The sequence below is a fragment of the Adiantum capillus-veneris genome, chromosome 2, assembly GCF_014529385.1.
Source record: "Adiantum capillus-veneris isolate H3 chromosome 2, ASM1452938v2, whole genome shotgun sequence".
Taxonomy (NCBI): Eukaryota; Viridiplantae; Streptophyta; class Polypodiopsida; order Polypodiales; family Pteridaceae; genus Adiantum; species Adiantum capillus-veneris.
Genome location: NC_140932.1, coordinates 174800425 through 174818396, shown reverse-complemented (window position 1 = coordinate 174818396; position 17972 = coordinate 174800425). Strand labels below are relative to the sequence as shown.

Here is a 17972-nt window from a genome sequence, read left to right as displayed (position 1 = left end):
CTCCCTGACCTCTCAATCTCAATTTTAGGGAATGTATATACAAAGCCTTATACTCACAAAAACAAGATAAAAAAGTAAAAGAGCAAGAGCCATAACACAAAATGATAAAAACACATTATGCACAAGAACACGACCCTTGTAATATTTACACTCTAACCATCATTTATTTGCGTGTACATATATGGCTAGTACGCTAGAGTCATTCACTCCTACCTTGAGTGAGAGGTACCCTCATTACTTTTCACAAATGTTTCACATGGTCTTTCCGGTGCTTGTCTGTGAATGGGATTTGGTAGGTACGCTAGCATGTGAGAGGAATTTCGAGGAGTTAGAATGGCTGATACGTCTCTTGACCACGACTGATCCATACTTAGTAGAGAGTGTATCTCCCATTGCACAAGCCTATCCTTTTGACCAAGATGACTATAGGCATCTAGTGACCTTCTTAGTAAACATTGGTGCCTCTGATGATGAAGAAGATTTACATGATTATACAGATGGCACATATGGTTTCACGGATGATGACTTTGTTTTTCTTGACGACGAGGATATGGGTTTAGGCTTAGGGTTTTCCCCCAATCTCTACAATATCCTATTCTCTTGACTCTCTAGGGGGAGTGCAAATAATCACGTTAGGATTCCTTACGTTTTTTAATTGTGTTGAATAAGTGTTGGTACCTTTTTCCATTGATATGCCTCCTAGAGGTATTCTTTGTTTTTCCTAGTGTGTACAGGAACGTGTTGCTATTGTTAGGATTTGGACCTTCATGGAATCTTTCTCTCGTTCACACTTCAAATCAAGCGCGACCATCAACACAAACAGGTGTTTCTTGTCCATTAGCTTTGCCCCTTATCTTTTTGCATCCATGTTTGTCTGCTTTAATTGTGATTGGTAGCATAATATCCAGCACATTTTCTTAGTATCAAACATTAAATTCAATGTAATTTTTTGTCATAATCATTTGTCCAGGTTTAAAAATCAAGCAGTCTAACTAAGCTAGTTTGACCAAGCTAAATGTTACAAATCTTCTCTTAATACCATGGGGAATGCCTTCCTAATTGTGCGCTCCTTGCCGCACTGTCGAAGCAAGGGACTTGCCTAACACTGTGTGCGAGCCACAGACAGCTCCAAGCACACAACTAGCTTAACTAGTAAGCTCAAAAGAGGGCAATGGTGTGTCACTCACCGCTCTATGCTCCTGCCATGGAGGATTCCTCGCTGCGAAGAAGAAGGAGACACCGCTACGTCGCGCTCAACCGCTTCACCGCCGGCGTGCCGCTGCAATGCTCGATCGCACTCTCTCTCTCTCTCTCTCTCTCTCTCTCTCTCTCTCTCTCTCTCTCTCTCTCTCTCTCTCTCACACACACACACACACACACACACACACACACACACACACACACAAGGAGGTGAAGAAGAAGAAGATGGAGATGGAGATAGAGCAAGAGCACTCTTCTATTGCACAAATGAGAGAATGCATGAATTTTAGGTTTAGTTGGCTTTTATATGAGCTCACCCCATTCACACTTGGGCGCCCATGCTTAGCCAACTAATCCCTTGAATGTCCCAGTTAGAGTGCGCCTCTCATCGGTGATCACTCTTACCCTTTTCCTATTGGTCCGACAAGCCCGGTACCTGACTCTACCAAATACATAATACACGTCTGTTGTAGGTGATGGGGTGTCCGTGAGCCGTGAGGGTTAACATGCCCCCCTTCCTGATGTAGATTCCGTCCTCGGAAGCTATTGAGTTGAAGCTCGTTCGTCGAGGTGGAAGAGAATTTGAGATGAATGTCCTTAGCCTTCTTCAGTCACTGCAAAATCAAACAACATTGGCACAGTAATTGCATTCTCATAAGTGATTAAAAAGCATATGCAGTTTTAGGTAGACAAATTGATTGGTAAAAGAATTTCAAACAATTTGTCAGCAATGAACATTAAATTGCAATGTAATCAAATGCATAAACAGATGTAAAGGTAAAAAATTAAACAAGTCTGGGGTCGCTAATTTGATGGTCGAAAGGCACGAGAGATCGAATATTAATACCATGGGTAAGCTTCTTAATTATATGTGGTCAATTAAGTTGTTTAATCGCGAGAGCCAAGTATTCATGTTCGAGGGCTGAGTAGAGGCTATATCTAGAAGACCTTGTAGTTAAGCTACCATAAAAGGAATTTCTCATGAAATCATCGCCTGACTGATTACTTTTTCTTTGACCCCCCAAATTCTTTTCACAGTGATTCAATTTTGATGTGTGTGCTTATTTTGTATGCCTTGGGTTTTTTGCTTTTCAAGAAAAAGCGCCCACACTGGGAACCTCTAGGGCTCTAGTACCATAGGCGATACACGTGAGTGAAGTACCCAATCAAGCTGAGATTTCTGTTCCAGCTTAAGATTTTACATTGTGGCACTTTGATTTTTTGTTTGTTCATTTTCAGCATTTTAATTTTGTTACTTTGGGGGGTCATATAACACTGATACACCTCCCCAAGCTCATCACACTAGTAAACTCCCTTTATAATACTTAAGCTAAAGGTCAATAGGGTCAAGCCCACTAGAAAGCCCTAGTACATTTCACACAATGCTGCCTAAATTGGATTAAGAACCTAAGTAACCATTAATTATTAGGAAGGCATTCCCCATGGTATTAAGAGAAGATCTCTAACACCTAACTTGGTCAAACTAGCTTAGTCGGACTTGCTTGATGTTTAAACCTAGACAAGGGATTATGACAAAAAAGACATTGAATTAAATGTTTGATACTAAGCAAATGTGCTGGATATTATGCTACCAATCACAATCAAAGCAGACAATCATAGATACAAAAAAGATAAGGGACAATGCTAATGGACAAGAAACACCTGTTTGTGTTGATGGTGGCGCTTGATCTAAAGTGTGAACGAGAGAAAGATTCTATGCAGGTCCAAATCCTAGCCACAGCAACACGTTCCTATACACACTAAGAAACACAAAGAATACCTCTAGGAGGCACATCAATGGGAAGAAGGAACTTTTCTAATCACTCAACTCTATAAAAAAAACACTCCTATTGTACTAATCTTACCTACCCTCCATCACGCGAGTGATGAGAATCAAAGGTGTTCAATGACATAGGTTTTTGTTTCAGTGTACCGGATGTAAATGTGTAGGTCTGGGTCAATGTTTTGACTTTTATTGTGCATACTCGTTTGCTAATTGCTCTTGCTCTTTATTTTTTTAATTTTTGTGAGTATAAGGCTATATATATACATTCCCTAAGATTGGGATATTGAGAGGTCAGGGAAAAAGGTTGAGAGGGAAACAAATGAATGATGATTGTCAGCAAACACTCCCCCCTTCCTTGGGTAGATCATACCGTTTGAAATGAGCTTGTCACCCTTTAAAACCAATTGTTCTAGTTGGTAATAGGTGAGGATTTTTGCCAGTAGTTTTCTCTTACCTTAGGTGCCTCATCGAGTTGCAAAGGTGGTAAGGTACTTTCCCAGGATCGAAGTTGAAGTGGTTCATCAGGTGATTCTTGAACACTGGGAAGTGTGGATTCCTTTGTAGCTTCATGGAGGTCTACTATTGTAGGTGGAGACTCTGGAGAAGGTTTTACCTCTATGGATGCATTATATGAGGAGCTAGAAGCTTCATGGGACTCCCCCCTTCCTGAGCTAGGTGGAAAAAATTGTTCTTTCTTCGGTACCCAAACTAGCTCTGGAGCGGGTGTGTAGCATTCTATGATTTTTTTCTTTCCACGATCATTGATTCGTTTTGGAGCCACAGGATTCAGCTCACATGGGTCAGGTGATAGGTAAGAACACAATCTACGTTTTGGCACCCAGATTTGATCATTTTCATGATAGTAGCCTTGGGCTTCCAATAGTCATTTAGGTATCCATCGCAACATTTTCTTACTTTTCTTGGAGCGAGTAGGACGTTTCATACAAGGCTTTTGCTTTTTATCACTAGCTATGGTCTCTAAAGAAGCTTTAGGGACCCACTTGTATGTTTTCTTCGTTATATTAGAATGAGTTTTGTCAGAAGCTATATGCATAGCTTGTAGCATATTTAAGGGTACTGGCATTTCATCCCCCTCAGGTGTTACCGAGGTCGTCCCCCTATTTCCCCAAGTATCTATGGTTGCTGCTAGGTGTACCCAATCGACATTGTCTGACTCAGCCATTCCGGGTAGGATATCCATATAAGGAGAGTTCTCCCCAATATCCGTGTCTTCGTTACATGTGTAACAATACTGTAATGGAGCTGAGTGAATTGTTGTGTCTGGTTGATTATCAATGATGAATTTATTTCCTAGAGGATGCGTTCGACCACTTAAAAGATCAACTCGAATGACAGAGTCTTGGAACTGTAAGTAGACGTGGTTTTTGGACCAGTCATGCACCATTTTTTCTTCCCTTATGAATGGATGCCCTAAGATCATCTCAAATGACATAGGATTCTTGGAAAAATCCATAAAAATGAAAGTCTGCCTTACCTTGTGTCCCAAGACCTTGATCCTGAGATCCTTTAGCATTCCAATAGGCGTAACAATAGATCCATTAGCCATTTTTACCACTACGCTTGTGGCTTCAAGGTGAGGTCGCCCCATAGACTCCCAACAACTCTTTGTCACCATGCTGACTCCCGCACCACCGTCAAGGACCCCCTTTATAGTTAATCCTTTAGTAGTGATTGGTAGAGTAGCATTAGATTCATCACCTTCAAAGTATTGCCCCAACTTGTTAACGGGTACTTCAATTACAGATTCATGTCCAGCTAAGTCAGATGGTGGTGCTAAATGTTCCTCATCATTCATTACCGAGTCAGGTTTGTTCATATGTGCAAACTGTGGTAATCCGGCCTGTAATTCTCCATTGAGGAAGGCTCAAAGAGCTGATACTAGCTCGGGGTCTTTATATAGTTTAGACATGATGGTGGTTCTAACTTCTGAAGACATGAAATCCATCAATTTGGCAACATTTAATGGCATCTTGTGGGACGTAGGACCCTGACAAGAGAACGGTGAAGATGGAATCTCCACTTCCTCAAGGGGGTCGGGCATTCCCTCACCAAACATTCTCTCTAGTAGGAAAGGTGTGTGTCCACTTTCAGATGTCCTACCCTCACTCTCTTCCCGAATGATACTGGGTATAGCTAACGGCCTGTAGTTCTTGTGAGGTTGAACTTGTGTGGGAAACACTGTGTCCGACATCTGGATATGTTTGGGTTCAGGTTCTAATGTTCGTTGAGTTTCTTCCACCAAACCCCTAAGTTGTTGGACTCGTTCAATTTCCACTATTGGGTTTGGATAGGTTCCAATCTTTCTCTTGCAATCCTCATTTTTTGTCTCTCGTGGCTTATCTTGGGGGTTCGTAACTGGGTGGTTTAACTTTGAATACTCTTTTGGTGTTCGTCGTAATTCCCTCTCGTGATTTTCCTCACTGGCTTTTTCCTTTGTAGTAACAGTTTTGGTCTCCGTGGTCTCTATCGAATCTGAGTCATCCTCAGGGTCATTCATTTACACGGGATCCTCTCCTGTGCCTATGTTAGTCTTTGAACTAGGTTTTGAGATAGAAGCATTAAGGGATTTCTTTCTTCGTGTTTTCTTCTTTCTCGCTCGGCCAATGGATGCAGCATCTCTCTCTTCAAGGATGTAATTTTGCTTTTGGAGCATCGACCGTGTGAGTGCATTCACTGCTGCTTTGTTTATAGTTGGTGTTGTCCCATCAACAATCTCTATTAAGTTCAATGGTGTGATTTTCAGCGCGTTTGGATTGTTAGGACAATGTGCGATCAAATGATCTATGCCACAACGATTACAAGTGAGTATTGGCATTGCCAATGCACTCCCTAGACTTGTTTGCATTAGTGCAGCATTCTTTTGCATTCTAATGGGGCACTCAGCTACTCGATGTGGTCCACCACATTCGTAGCACTGAAGAGGTGGTCTCCTGGCAAAACTATTAATGTTTTGGCCTCTTGCTGCTAGCGCAGTAGCTTGATATACCGGTTTGATTTGTCCCCAATGGTCTTCCATATAGTACATGGGACACTCCTCAAGCATGTCGACTCCATAGGTGATACTAGAGTCTATGTCCTCTTCGCAATCTACATAAGTACTAGATGACTCGCAACCTATTTGGTTCATAGGTGTAACTCTTGGATGAGGGGGTTGCGGTCCTAGCACTGGAGGCGGCAACGGTGTGGTTTGGACCACATTTTGGGTTCTAGGGACCATGTGCTGTAATGGCAACTGTTGCTCCATGGGTGGGGTAGGCATCAATGCAGGAACTCGAGGTGAGTCTGCCCAAGCTATAGGCAGTCTATTTTCCATGATGCGTTTAAGCATTAGGCAATCCTTCGCTTGATGGCCATACCTACCACACGCGTTACAAGTCCCATTAAACTTTACTCTGAATGTAGGGCATTCACTCGTAGTATGTGGGCCCAAGCAAATTGAGCACCATTGTTGCTCCCTTCTTGGATACATATGAGTGTTTTGTGGAGCACGATTACCCCTAAGGCTTTCTTGGATGGCCTTGGTGAGATCTGCCAAAGTCATCTCAGATATCGTTTGCTCTTTCACGATTGGCTTTATCTTCATTGGCTCATGCCTTGACGCTTGCGAGCTACTAGACTTTGGCTCGGCGGACACTCTTTCTCCTGCAATCATTAAATTATCCTCCAATTGGATTGCATTCATGGTGACTGCTTCCCAAGTAGTGATACCTCTAATGACTAGGCCATTATAGATACTTTCATGTCGTAGTCCCCTAATGAATCTATCGAGCAATTGGTTGTTGTTGAATCGCTCGTTTGGATTGCATCGAGAATTCAAATTCTTTAGGGGACTAATGAAGTCTCACGGATTCACCTTCTTCTCATTGGGCTTTCTGGAGTTGAGAGGCTACACCCCAAAGTACTCCCTCTCATATGTATTCTTTAAAGAACAGTCTCCTAAGAGTAGAGTAGATCGTTTTCTCTTCTACTCTTAAGGTTCTATACCAATCTCCAGCCTTTCCGCTTAGGGTCAAACTCAAAGCCTTACACTTATGTAGCTCATTGTGCTCTTCCAAGGAATCGCACACATGTTCAAAGACTTCCATATGCTTTCTAGCATCTCCGTCTCCACTGAATTTCTGTGTGAGCTTAGCTACTTGAACTGCCTTGCTCCTAGGCTCTCTATCAGGTGCACTACGCATGTTTTCCGCAATAGAGCGACCGATAGTTTGAGCAAATGCTGCCAAATCTCCTATTTGAGCAGGTATAATGGGTGTATGTGCTCCTGGAACCACATGTGAGATGGGAGTTGGCCTTGGCCTTGGCATACGCACGGCTCTTGGGTCCCATATTTCGTATGGTGGTGTACCAGACGGTGGTCCAAAGTTTATAGGCGTGGCCCTAGGCATAGGGGGTGCCTGATATAGTATGTTATTATTAAATGGCATGGCTCCACTTGTATAAGAGCTTGGATAATGCCATTGTGGATTGTAAGCTCTTGGAATAATCGGAGGTGTAGGAGCTACATGAGGCTGAGGTACAACAGGTGCACATGATTGATACATACATGTAGGTATAGTTTGGGGCACTATGCTACTAGGCATCGGCGCAGTGTTAACAAATGAACTCCATAGTGTACTTCTTGTCATGCTCACCACTAGGATAAGCATGGTAGCCGTAGTGTCATTAAGAGAAAGATGAGCTAGATCTGGGAAGGTAAAGCTGCCACTTGTGGGCTCAGATTGTACTGAGGCTCCTGGCGAAACAATATATAGAGGATCAATGGGGCTCATTGAGGGAGTCTCCATTTGTGATAGGGTTGGTTGGTTGGCCTTTCCCGTATCCAAGAATCTCATTAGGCCTGTTGAAGGCATGTTGATCCCTGTGTTCTGTCTTTCTAACTCGACAATCCTATGGAGGACATCACAGACTTTCCGTTGTTGCTCATCTATGCTAGTAGCACCCGATGTGGATTGTAGAACATCTAACCAACCCACATGATAGGTGTGTCCTGTGTACCGATCAGTTAAAGCTTCTGCTTGTAGGTCATACTCCCAATTTTCGTTTAGGAATATCCCATCTAGGCCTGGCGTGCTGGACGTTTCCCTCGAAGTGGAAGCATTATTGCTCCCCATCGCTTGCCCCTCCATGACTGCTACCTTGGGAGCACTCGGTTGCTCAGCTGGCATGATTGTTGTCATAGGAGCCTTTGCTTTCAGGGCTCGAATTTGTTCTAGCCTTCGTAGGTTCTCAATTTCCCTCTCCCTTATTGCTTGCATATAGCGTTCGATCTCTTGTACTTTGGCAAGACTCCTACCATCGGGTAGTAAAACCTCAGAGGGAGATAGTCCTAAAGGATCAGGAGGTGCAGTGGATGGAATATTCACATGCACACTCTCAAGAAGCATAGGGTCTATTTTAGGCATGAATGACGAATTTACTTCCCCACTCCCTTCATTTATTTCATTAACCGCATGTTCGGAGCGAGTAGCTCTACTAAGGGTCTCTTTTAAGCGGCTAAACACGCTAGACCCGGGCCGTGGGCCCATGGCATGCATGTCTTGACTTGAACTATCAGGGTTTGGTGTAGGATACCCCTCCATGACTTTGTAGTCGGAGGAAGAATCACTAGACGCGATATGAGGATCTTGGGTCGCGCTACCTTGAGTCTTGGCCGAAGGTCCAAAACCTAGGGTGGAGGAATAATGGGTGCCCGCGTAAATGGAGGTACTACCAATATGCTCGTGCTCTAACACTCGTCCAGAGCGTAGGTTCATATGACTTGGATCCCCTAGAAGTGTCAGTGAGTGCCCATGAAGGCTGCTCACCTAGTATTTTTGGGTGTTTTGCAACCCAAGTCTTTTCTTAAAATTATTATTATTATTATTTTTTGATCCTTTTTTTATGACCCAGCTATAGAATAGAGCGTATGATAGCTCAAAACGAGCGTCTCGGTCAGAGGGACGTGCAGTGCTTTACAGCCCTCCGTTTGGTCACTTTATGCCCTCAGAATCCCTAAAACCGTCAATTTCTAGTAGGGAACTAGGCCCAAATTAGAAAGTCTAAGGGTGCAAGTGGGAAGAGAAGGGAGGATAGTGGAGGACTTGCCCCACATGCTCTCATTCCCTCTTGAGGGGGTAGGGTATATATATATATAAGAGTGAGTTTAGTATATATCATACGACTGAGGCCCAGGCCTGGGCTTGGGCTTGGGGAAATGATCCCGATCCCGATCAAAATTTTAGTGTAGCCCCCCAGTCACTCACGCTTAAATATTTTCGGTTTGTTTGTTTGTTGTTTTTTTTTTTTTTTTTTTAGGCGACGACCGCACGCGGTTTAGGTGACCCTTTCTTGGCCACACACACTGTCAACACCTACCTAACCTCTCTGTCAACAACTCACAGCTCACAGGCAGCTCACTACCTTATCTACTCACTAACAGTGCTGCTAACCACTAACTAATCTACTAACTAATCTGTTTACCACTCTGCTAACTGCTTACTGACAGTGGGATAATTGTCCACCTACTTCCTCTCTCACTACCTTACTGTGCAAAGACTGTGTGCAGGCAAACCTTGACAGAAAACTGTATACAGACTGTGTGCAAACAGAAATTGCTAACTGTCTATCTACTTATTCATTCACTGCGAACAAGCTAACGACTACTAATTGTGCAAAGACTGTGTGCGAACAGAAAACACAACATTATGCAGAAATCACAGAACTTGCAGACACTACAGAAATTAACAACTTCCAAAAAAATAACTCATTCCTCTTTCTCTTCCTCTTCTTTCCTACTACAAACAACTCATAGGAGAAGCACAAAGTGCCTCTTGGGCTTAGTGCAGGGCGATTCCCACGCAGCAGCGCCAAAAATGTGCGCTCCTTGCCGCACTGTCGAAGCAAGTGACTTGCCTAACACTGTGTGCGAGCCACAGACGGCTCCAAGCACACAACTAGCTTAACTAGTAAGCTCAAAAGAGGGCAATGGTGTGTCACTCACCGCTCTATGCTCCTGCCATGGAGGATTCCTCGCCGCGAAGAAGAAGGAGACGCCGCTACGTCGCGCTCAACTGCTTCACCGCCGTCGTGCCGCCGCAATGCTCTCTCTCTCTCTCTCTCTCTCTCTCTCTCTCTCTCACACACACACACACACACACACACACACACACACACACACAGACACATACACACACACACAAGGAGGTGAAGAAGAAGAAGATGGAGATGAAGATAGAGAAAGAGCACTCTTCTATTGCACAAATGAGAGAATTTCTCTCTCTCTCTCTCTCTCTCTCTCTCTCTCTCTCACATACACACACACACAAGGAGGTGAAGAAGAAGAAGATGGAGATGGAGATAGAGCAAGAGCACTCTTCTATTGCACAAATGAGAGAATGCATGAATTTTAGGTTTAGTTGGCTTTTATATGAGCTCACCCCATTCACACTTGGGCGCCCATGCTTAGCCAACTAATCCCTTGAATGTCCCAGTTAGAGTGCGCCTCTCATCGGCGATCACTCTTACCCTTTTCCTATTGGTAAGACAAGCCCGGTACCTGACTCTACCAAATACATAATACACGTCCGTCGTAGGTGATGGGGTGTCCGTGAGCTGTGAGGGTTAACACTAATAATCAATGGTTACTTAGGTTCGTAATCCGATTTAAGCAGCATTGTGTGAAATGTACTAGGGCTTTCTAGTGGGCTTAGTCCCTATTGACCTTTAGCTTAAGTATTATAAAGGGATTTTACTAGTGTGATGAGCTTGGGGAGGGTAACAGTGTTATATGACCCCCCAAAGTTACAAAATCAAAATGCTGAAAACGAACAAACAAAAAAATCAAAGTGCCACAATGTAAAATCTTAAGCTGGAAGAGAAACCCAGCTTGATTTGGTACTCCACTCACATGTATCGCCTATGGTACTAGAGCCCTAGAGGTTCCCAGTGTGGGCGCTTTTCCTTGAAAAGAAAAAAACCGAACGCATACAAAATAAGCACGCACATCAAAATTGAATCACTGTGAAAAGACTTTGGGGAGTCAAAGAAAAGGAAATAAGTTAGGAGATGATTTCATGAGCAATTCCTTTTATCGTAGCTTAACTACAAGGTCTTCTAGGTATAGCCTCTAGTCAATCCTCGGACATGAAATACTTGGCTCTCGCTATTAAACAACTTAATTGACCAAAGAAATTGAGAAGTTTGCCCATGGGATTAATAGTCGATCTTTAGTGCCTTCGACGTTAAATTAGCGACCCCAGACTTGTTTAATTTTTTTACCTTTACAAGTGTTTATGTGTTTGATTATATTGCAATTTAATGTTTATTGCTGACAAATGGTTTAAAATTCTTTTACCAATCAAATTGTCTGCCTACAACTGTATATGATTTTTAATTGTATATAAGAATGCAATTACTGTGCCAATGTTGTTTGATTTTGCAGTGATTGAAGAAGGCTAAGGACATTCATCTCAAATGCTCTTCCACCTCGACGAACGAGCTTCAACTCAATAGCTTTCGAGGACAAAATCTACATCAGGAAGAGGGGCATGTTAACCATCACGCACATTCCTATCACCTAAGACGGACGCCGTATTATTTATTTGGTAGAGTCAGGTATCGGGCTTGTCGGTCCAATAGGAAAAGGGTAAGAGTGATCGTCGATGAGAGGCGCACTCTAACTGGAACATTCAAGGGTTAGTTGGCTAAGCATGGGTGCCCAAGTGTGAATGGGGTGAGCTCATATAAAAGTCAACTAAACCTAAAATTCACTCATTCTCTCATTTGTGCAATTGAAGAGTGCTCTTGCTCCAACTCCATCTTCTTCTTCTTCATCTCCTTGTGTGTGTGTGTGTTTGCGTGTGTGCGTGTGTGTGTGTGTGTGTATGCATGAGAAAGAGAGAGAGAGAGAGAGAGAGAGTGTGCGATCGAGCATTGCGACGACAGCACGGCGGCGGCAAAGCGGTTGAGCGTGGCGTAGCGGTGGCTCCTTCTTCTTCGCGGCGAGGAATCCTCCACGACTGCAAGCGTAGAGTGGTGAGTGACACACCATCGCCATCTTTGAGCTTACTAGTTTAGGCTAGTTGCGTGCTTGGAGCCATTTGTGGCTCGCACACATTGTATCGGCAAGTTCCTTGCATTGACATGTGCGATAGACGCGCACACCAACAACACAAGGCAGTTCACTAGAATGAAGATCAGAAAACAAGAACAGGCTCCAAAGAGTTTATTCCATCTGGTCAAAATTTTAGTAAAAATGATGCAATAAGAAAACAAGATAGTCTTCAATTACCTGAAGTAGTATCAAACTCCCCTACCATCATGTATGCACTTCTAATGAATGTGGATGAACTGCCTGAGTGATATACCTGATCTACAACAAACTTGTAGATTGGATGAGATATACATGGTGGACAACAAACCTACAGATCAGAGGAGATATATCCAGATTGTGGACCGAATAAGGGAGTGGTACAAAAAAAAAGCAAGGCCCTACAGATACAAAAGCCATCAAGGGAAAAGAACAAGTTTGTGAATCTTAAGCAAGGGGGGCATGATGACATAAGGTCGATTCTAAGCGTGAAAAAGTGAGTACCAAAAAGGGAGCAGCATAGAGTGCAAGAGAAAGGTGAAAGCAAAATCAAAGGGTTCTTCCAAAAGCCAAGAGATCATAAAAGGGTGTGCAACTTAGAGCATCCTCCAATTACGAGTTGCGCAATCGGCGGGAGGATATATAAGAATTTGACAAGTCAAAAGTCATATGGCGAGTGTGAGAGCAAGAGTACAAGAGAGCACAAGGACGATTGCAAAGTGACTTCAAGGGTAACTACGAGGGCGATTTCAAGAGCAGGAGTTCATCAAAAAGAACTAGAGTTCAAGGGATTCACACCTTGTGTTCGCCAACTGAGGGTATGAAGGGTTTATACTAAAAATCTTGAAGCCAAAAAATCTCTCATGTATATAATTTTTGAAACAATACAAGTGCAAAGAGTATTTTATGTGTATTGTCTGCTTGCAATATTGATGTCGTCCCCTTCAAAATCCCTCTCATGTCCAAAACACACACACACACACACACACACAGAGAAACACGCATGAAGGAGATTAGAGACCCAAGTTATCCCAAACGCACATGAAGGAGATTAGAGACACAAGTTATCCCAAAACCAATCTTTGATTAACAACAATGTGTTTACAATCCATCTCGTGCAAGGAGTCTCCTTGTCTCTTTACATATAAAATAGCCCTTAAAGTGTAACTTTTGATCTATTGCTTTGGTGAAGATTCTCCCCACAACGTTGACTTTGAAAGAGGCGCAAAACTGTAGGACACCCAAACACCTACTGGAAACTCTCTCAAATTGCTCCTTCTCCGTTTTCTATACTTGGAGTGTTATTTGCCCTGCTAGAACCGCAATCGTCAAAGACGTAAACTTGTGAGCCTCTCATACTTCTCCAAAAGTGGTTTCTTTTTTCATGAACGCTATAATTAGCGCAAAAGCCTTGCTTTATTTATAGGGAGCTCTAAATCTAGAAGTTTATTGCGTTTTTTTTTTTTAATGAAGTGAAATTAGCAGCATATGTGTCCAAAGCCTATTAAAATAGCCCAAAATTATCCACCACATTATTAGAACTCTAGAAATTTCTACTTTAGCCACATTGTAAAGTGACTAAATGAAATAATTTCACTTCCACATGCTTAAGAAGCTCGAAAGAACATTTGTTGGTCCTTTCGCAATCGTGGTTTCAACAAGGCAAATGGCAAAAGTATGGAAAGCAGAGAAGGAGCAATCACAGAGAGTTTACACAAAGTATCTAGGTGTGTTCAAGTTTTGCCCCCCTTTCGAAGACAACGTTGTGGTCAGAACCTTTATCAAAGCAGCACATTAAAAGTTACATTTTGGGGGATATTTGGTATATAAAGGGATAGGAAGGTGACTTTTTTGGAGGAGATGGATTGTAAATAGATTTTGGTTAAATCAAAAATTGGTTTTGTAATAACTTGGGTCTCTAATCTCCTTGATGTGTTTTTTTCTCTCTCTCTCTTTTAGATGTGAAAAGTATTTTGAAGGCACCGATGTCAATATTGTAAGGAAGAACGGCAAGTGCAACAATTATGGTTTTGGGTTCTAATGTGTGCCGTATTGAGTACACATAGAAATAAGGGTGTTGTGACTTGAAACTTGTAAGATATACAACGACTTCGATGTCTGTGATATCATTGTGAATTATTTTCTTGTTCAAGTGTATTTCTCTCCCTCTCGACTTACGTAATCAAAGGCCGGATACCTATCCATGGCTAAAGTAACACCCTTCTCGTGTGAAATTCCTCTTGTCACTACAATGCAACTCTCACAAGCATTTGAGGTTTGGAATCTAACTATGAAAGTGCCATTGTGTAAAGGTACTTCGGCATGCAAGGGTGGTACCCTACCCTTCTTGAGTCAGGTCAACCCTCACCACACTTCAAACAATTTTGCCAAAATCGAGAGCGTTGCCTTTTCTAGTCGAGCTCTATCCCTACAAGCCTTTGGGCTCGGCAAGAAAGAAACAACGAGGGTATTTAGACAGCTCAGCTTATTGCAACAAAAGGTTCAATCCAAATAGTTTGTTTTACCTCCGTTTTACCCTCACGCAGCTTGCGTCAACCTGCATGTAAAATTTCTCTAATGCCAGGCATCAAGAGCTAGCTCCCACCCCCACTTCAAAAAAAAAAAGACACTTTAAAGGACCGTATCATTAATGATATTCGAACCCATTATTTGAAGTGCCCGAGGAGGTCCCCCATAACAAGCAGTGTGACCAAAAAACCCTTGAAAATAGTGCACTGGGAATCCACCTCCGATGCATAAAGGCATTGCGTTAATTAAATGTTGGGGTGCTTCCACCGAAAGGCTTGTAGTGATCCCCCTTCTTGAAAAGGGTGGCTTGAGGGGGAGCCAAAGAGAGCCAAGTGGCAATTAGGGAAGGACAAGTGTTGAAGCAAGGATGAAAGAGGAGTGGACGATGGATGCTTGTCAGCCCATAACAGCATTCGGCATCCCCCTTGCTTCGACAAGAAGAGGAGCGGACGATCGACGCTTGTCAGCCCATAACAACATTCGGCATCCCTACATAAACGGGATGGGTCGCCCTCCACTGCAAGTCAGCGAACGGATAAAGCACCTACACAACCGCACATCAAGTACTGCTAACTCACTCCCAACGACAAGTCTACAGATTAGCAGCTCTCAGCGGGAGAAAGCATGGCCAACATGATGGAGAAGATCGGCGACAAGCTGCATATGGGCGGCCACAAGAAGGAGGAGCCCCACACTGTAGGAGCCGCCCATCCGCCTCAGTATGCAGCCCCTGGGTATGGCGTCGGAGCCGCAGCCCCAGGCTATAGCGCTGCAACCCCAGGTTACGGCGCTCCTACAACTGCTACGCCTCACCAAGAAGGCGCAATGGGTAAGATAAAGAACAAGGTGAAGGGCAGCAAGAATAAGGTGAAGGTGCATGGAGAAGACACCAGCAGCTCCAGCAGCAGCGAGAGCGATGGCGCTGGCGGCCGCAGGGTACTCTCTCTCTCTCTCTCTCTCTCTCTCTCTCTCTCTCTCTCTCTCTCTCTCTTTGTGCCGCGTTCTCATGATTTCTTTGCTGTTTTTGGTACAGAAGAAGAAGATGGGCATTTTCTAGGCTGCCTCGATGATCTCGAGTCGATTCTCAACCATGAACAACTGACACGATCTGCACTATAAGCGGCGTTAGCACACGCCATTAAATCTAGATCTATAGTTACCCTTTGTTTACTTTGTATAGCATTATTGAAATATGATTAGCAGTTGGAGAGCGCTCTCTCCCTCTCTCTAATTGTGTAGATAATAAATGTGAACCTTAAAACTTAAAACATGTACTCTCTAATTGTGTATATAATAAATGCGAACCTTAAAGTAAAGCATGTAAGGTGGACATGCTATAGAAAAATGTTGATGTGGTCTCAAGTTGACATGTTACTTTAGTCTTCGTATGTTATTGAAAGATTGTCTACATATAATGGTACATTATAGTGAAGAGAAATGGAAAAATTAATTGCGACAAAATGTTTACATAGTATCATAATCCTAAGTTATTCTTGTTGTGAAACAATATTAGTGTGCCTTGGTTTGTCCTCATTCTACATCTTCCAAGAGCACTTGGCCTCAAGCACCGAGTTTCTCTCAGTTACATCATATTATAGGTTGGCTTTTGACAGTGGGAAGTGTTGTTGGGCACAGGGCAGTAGGTCAATAGGGTACCATTTTCATATGATTGTCATAGGCACCATAATGAATGGACTACCGTGTTTGTCCTGTTAAGAAGGCTCGTTTATCCTCATTGAAGTCAAATTTGAGATAATCCCTCACATCCAAGGCCCCTAGCGCTATTATCTGCTAGGAGCACCTTCATCTTGATACAAGCGGCCAGATCCATCGTGATCAAATCTGGGATAATTCCTCGCATCCAAGGCCTTAGCGCTATTATTTGCTTAGCATCTTTCCATCTCTTAGGTGAACTCACTCTGAGGATTATCACTTAAAAGAATTTGCATCTCTGAGGATTATCCCAGATAGCCCTTTGCTGCGACCTAGTGAATGGTGATTCATACTAGAGAGATTAAATGAATCAATCCAAAGATCTTTTTTTATTCGTAGATCTTGTCCTACCTTTTGGTCCGCATCCTTCATGGAAACACTAATTTTATTCATCGAGACAATCATAATCCATATCCGTTGATCTCTCAGTACACGTAACATTTCGATCACAAAGCCTATAGGCTGCACAAAGTAGCCATGATCAATGACATGTGAAACCAAATATGTGTGTCAATATATTTGTCATCAAAACCAGGTATGTGTACCAATATATGACATTTCGATTACAGAGCCTATAAGCTGCACAAAGTAGCCATGATCGGTGATATGTGAAATCAAGTGAAAATCTTCCTTGGTAAACATTTAGCAACTCAAGTTCCTATGGTTAATGCCCTTTTGAAGAGAGAGAAATATCGATGCCTTATACTCCAGTCTATTTATTTATCATTGTAGTCATTGCCACTATATTTATTGTATATCCCTACAATTCTTATGTTATTTGTGGGTCCTTCAATCACCATCCTTGTGGTTACAATCCTTTATATTTTCATCCTCTCATTCATGGTCTCCGTCTTTCATGTATACCTTCTCTCATTTCGATAGTGTCTATTGAGATTTCCATCATCATATCAATCATCTCTATTGCTATCTTCATCGTCATCTCTTTTGCAACCTTTGCCATCGTGTCAATTGTCATATCATTTTTGCTATTATGTCTACCATCACCATTGCTTCTGCGTTGTTCCTTTGTGTGTATCATCATCTCTTCTTGGTCCAATGTCGTAACGTAGCTCTCACAACACTTAAAGCCTTTGGCACTTGTTGACCCTCCTCCGGTGGTACACTATGTAATCATGGTGATGTATAATGTGAGTTCAAAAGGAAAGCTTTTAAAATTCAAAAATTGTAGGCAATTTAAGAGGTACATTAATATAAAGCCTCTTTTAAATTCAATTTTCAAAAAAAAAATCCTAAAATAAAGTGTCACTTTATTCATTGAGACATGTTAAAAGAGGGGATTTGTTAACATCCCGTGCAAGCACCATATATAAAGGATATTGAACGGTGAACCCCTAGACATGTTAAAAGAGGGATTTTTTTTATACCTCGTGCGTGCACGTTATATAAGGGGTATTGAACAGTGAACCCCCTAAGGACCCTCCTACACCAACCTTCAAAGACTTTGAATTACTGCTCTTTTTGCTTTTTCCAATATCTCTATTCATTGCATCTCTAATGTTGCACGCACGCAATGGGAAAAGAAAAATACTCGCTTGTATCTCACTAGAAAGGATACCATAAATTGGGAGTATATTTTAATCCGAAACATTGAAACTCAACCCTTTCCTTGTCTCATACAAGAGCTGGAATGTT

At 42.5% G+C, this 17972-nt stretch overlaps 1 protein-coding gene across 1 annotated transcript in view; it reads left to right on the top strand.

The window, feature by feature from the left end:
• Positions 1 to 15663, top strand: part of LOC147464097 (uncharacterized) — a 201201-nt gene extending 185538 nt beyond the window's left edge. The window contains exons 6-7 of the mRNA XM_086492812.1: positions 15213 to 15542; positions 15640 to 15663. Coding sequence (XP_086348938.1) covers positions 15213 to 15542; positions 15640 to 15663 — 354 coding nt within the window. The remainder of the gene's footprint in view (positions 1 to 15212; positions 15543 to 15639) is intronic.
• The last annotated feature ends 2309 nt before the right edge of the window (positions 15664 to 17972 follow it).